At 43.2% G+C, this 3,492-nt stretch overlaps 1 protein-coding gene across 1 annotated transcript; it reads right to left on the bottom strand.

Annotated features, from left to right (window-relative positions):
* Positions 1–765: 765 nt before the first annotated feature.
* On the bottom strand, positions 766–3,492 carry LOC115688910 (gibberellin 2-beta-dioxygenase). Its single transcript, XM_030614868.2, has 3 exons — positions 2,893–3,492; positions 2,031–2,385; positions 766–1,380 (listed from the first exon to the last, which is right to left on the bottom strand). The coding sequence occupies exons 1-3, from the start codon at positions 3,297–3,299 to the stop codon at positions 1,129–1,131; spliced, it is 1,014 nt and encodes a 337-aa protein (XP_030470728.1). The 5' UTR covers positions 3,300–3,492; the 3' UTR covers positions 766–1,128.

The raw sequence follows: 3,492 nt of genomic DNA, 5'->3' as shown, positions 1-3,492 counted from the left end.
CGAAAAAAATATGGAAAGAAAGCAACACATTTCACTTTCAAGATTTAGAAATCTAGAGAGAGAGAGAGAGAGAGAGAGAGAGAGAGAGAGAGAGAGAGAGAGAGAGAGAGAGAGAGAGAGAGAGAGAGAGAGAGGAAGTGGGGACTATAATCCTTCGGCTATGAGCTCGAACTTAAAGCAAGAGAACCCAAGATTTTGATGGAAGGAAAATGTTGACGTATCAAAGTATTGGTCCAATTCGAAAACGACGGCTAAATCATTGCCAGCTCTCCCTGCAGAGAAAGAATCTTATACATCTGGTTTAACACTAGTATCTAATGATATGTGTTAAGGAACTTTGAGTCAGCTCTTACAGTAACTATATACGTTACAAAATGAAGCCGCATTTCAGTTTCAAAACGTACCATTTGAGATTATTGCAAGCAACTATCATCGCAATCGATTATCTGTTTCTAAACCCGCAAATGTGTTCACCTTCAAGTTTTTAGTAACCTATTTAGATATAACCTTGATAATGGATTCGATGGCATCGCGCTAAACTAGGATTGGCAATTCGTGTTCGGTCAGTCATGTTACCGCAAAACCTCATATTTCTACATAGTAAACATGCTAGAAAAACATCGAACGTTAAACCCATGTCAATTCATGTCTTTTCGGAACTTGTCGATATCGCCACCCCTTCGGTCGACACACAATCAGATACATGTGCCCTCCACCATTCAACAGCTTACATTCTTAAGTTAAGGACTTCCATATAAAGCAGGATACCAGAGAGCACATCTTCCTTGGTCATTTACCCTCATCATTTAAAGAATCTGAGTTCCTGCATATGCTAGGTCCACAATGAGAGGGTGTGTAAAAGGAGGAGCAATTCAGTTCAGGTGATGGAAATTACACTATATCCTCATATCCTTATTTGGGGAAAAGGAGATGAGCAAAACCCTAATTAATGAGAAAATGGTTGGCAAAGAAGAAACCAAACAAGAAAGAAACAATCAAACCCCTGCTTGGCTTTCAATCCTATGGCCAGCGGAATAACTTCAAAGAGAAGAAAAACCCTAGTAAATGATTTTGCTCCAATGGGGGTAAACTTTTTGCTTTTTCTTGAATCTTGAACAAGAAAAGTAATCACTGGACCCTTGGTTTTTCAAAGAGCCCAAGCCTGTAATCAGCCAGCCTAGTCTTGTAAGCAGATCTCTTGTATTCAGACCATGTGAACTCCTTGTACAAGCTGCTCTCCCCCTCTGCCAGCAGGGAGGGCAAAGGTGCTATCTTCTCATCCAAAGCTGGCCCTCCAAAGTATATCATTGAGAACCTTGATTTCCCATGATCAGCCAGCACCCTGTGCTTCACACTTTTGAACCTTCCATTGGTCAATACCTGAAATCAATGGAACCCCACACACACACACCCACCAAACAAGACCTTGTCAAACATAAGAATGGAAAGGCAGTAACAAAACATCCCCGACTTGAAAGAGTGAGCGAGTGAGACAAGAAATTATTGCTCGAGTTTCATATATACTGAGTTTGAATCTAGACCATCGAGATCGAGGGATCCTATGTGGGTCCCACGTGTCCGAGACTCGACATGGTATATGAACTTGGCCCAATGAATAACTTTTGCGAGACGAAATGGGGCTAATGTCCACGTCTTGAGTGAATCACAATCATCGAGAAGTGGAAGAACCCAATGCCAAAGTGCAAAGGACATGAATCTCACGCGTTTTGTACGCTGCAAGTGGCCCTAACTAGAACTTATGCCATAATTATATACTTTTTTCCCTTGCAACACAATGATCGTCCGACATGATATCAGAATTCGCGTCGAAAGTCTGGACCGCGCTACTTTCTTAGGTGCTCTTTTCTTCTATTACCCTCGTATACAGCCCAATCAACTTAACAAGAACAAGTGCAAACGGGTATCTATATAATCTGATGTTCACGGTGTGAAAGAACTCATGCAGATCCCAAGAAGTTTACGAAGGGATAACAAAAGGAAAAACTCAGACTAGGAAAACCAAAGAGTACCTGCAAAGAATCACCAACATTGACGAAAAAGGAGGAGTGATCCGGCGGGACAGACACCCAAGCCCCATCCCGGAGGCATATCTGGAGGCCCGACGTGTTGTTGGACCTCAGGATAGAAATTATTTGCGGGTCGGTGTGTTCCCCGAACCCGACCAAGTTGCGACCGCTCGGGCTAAACGCCTGCAGCTCCGGGCACGGCGGGTAGTGGTTCAGCCGGAAGAACGAGTCGCTCGCCTCACTCCTCAACATGCCGCTCAACACGTCCCTCGGCTCGATCCCAAGCCCGTCGGCCATCAATTCCAACACTCGGAACGCCACTTCCTTCACTGCTCTCACGAAATCCTCCGCCGCACATCTATATTTTTGTATTTTTGTAACCAAGATAAAAATAAATTGATTGATTAGTGCCCGTTGATTAAATAAGCAGGCGGATATTTAATTTGGTATCGTTGAAGTTGACCCCCATTAACATTTTAAAGATCGTATTAATGGATCAAAAAGTGGATTTGTGTACTTGACAAGGTAGGTGTATCAGATTGTGCTAATTTATGCGCTTGCATTAATGATAGCGAAAAACGAAAGATAAATGAAAAATACAAATGAGAGAATTTCAAAAGCGAAATATAATGGATATATATATATATATATATATCGTTCATATTTTAAATTGAGATGAGAATAAAAAATAAATGAAAAAGCTTATATATAATCGAAGACACATGAAAACTTATTAGTACATGAATTACAGAAAAATTTCTTTGATAAACTGAGAGAAAAAAGGATTTTGCCGAAAAAGATAAGCTATTTAACGTGAATTATTGAGAAACTAATGCATGTGAAAATTGATGTAATATATAATTACCGGAAAAATTGCTGGTTTCCCTGAGAAAAGGGGAGAGACAGTTTCTTATCATGCTCACTAGAATTGGCGTGCAGGAGGAGGTATTCGATCCAGCCAATGTCGCCGTTCGGGCCAATCCGCTTGTTCCCGTAGCCAAAAGGGTCGGGAGGACCGGCCTTGTCCTTATCGGACTGCGGCAAGCCGAAGAATCTCACCGCCTCGTCCTCCAGCCTGCTCATGACCTCCGGCGAGACCCCGTGGTTCACCACCTTGAAGAACCCGAACTCCTCGCACGCCCGGACCATGGCCGCGCCGGCGTCGGGCCTTGACAGGTCAATGACCGGGGTCCCATCAAAGACGGTGCCGCTCGGCTTGCACGTCTTGATGAGGGTAAAGTGGTCTATCGCCCCTTGAGCTAGAACCACCATGACTCAAGAAGGAGAGGAGGAAGAGGCATGAAAGACAATGACGATGGTATGATGTGGAGCTGAGTTGATGATGAGTTGGTATTTATAAATGGGTCAAGAGAGAGGTTCTTGAAAAGGAGGTGTGTTGGTGAATTTGTTAATGCATGAGAGAGAGAGAGAGAGAGAGAGAGAGAGAGAGAGAGAGAGAGAGAGG

The sequence above is a fragment of the Syzygium oleosum genome, unplaced genomic scaffold (genome assembly GCF_021117445.2).
Source record: "Syzygium oleosum isolate NSW1041296 unplaced genomic scaffold, Sole_v2.1 Sole_v2.18, whole genome shotgun sequence".
NCBI classification, from domain to species: Eukaryota; Viridiplantae; Streptophyta; class Magnoliopsida; order Myrtales; family Myrtaceae; genus Syzygium; species Syzygium oleosum.
The sequence above is the reverse complement of the archived record's forward strand: the minus strand, read 5'-3'. Positions and strand labels throughout refer to the sequence as shown.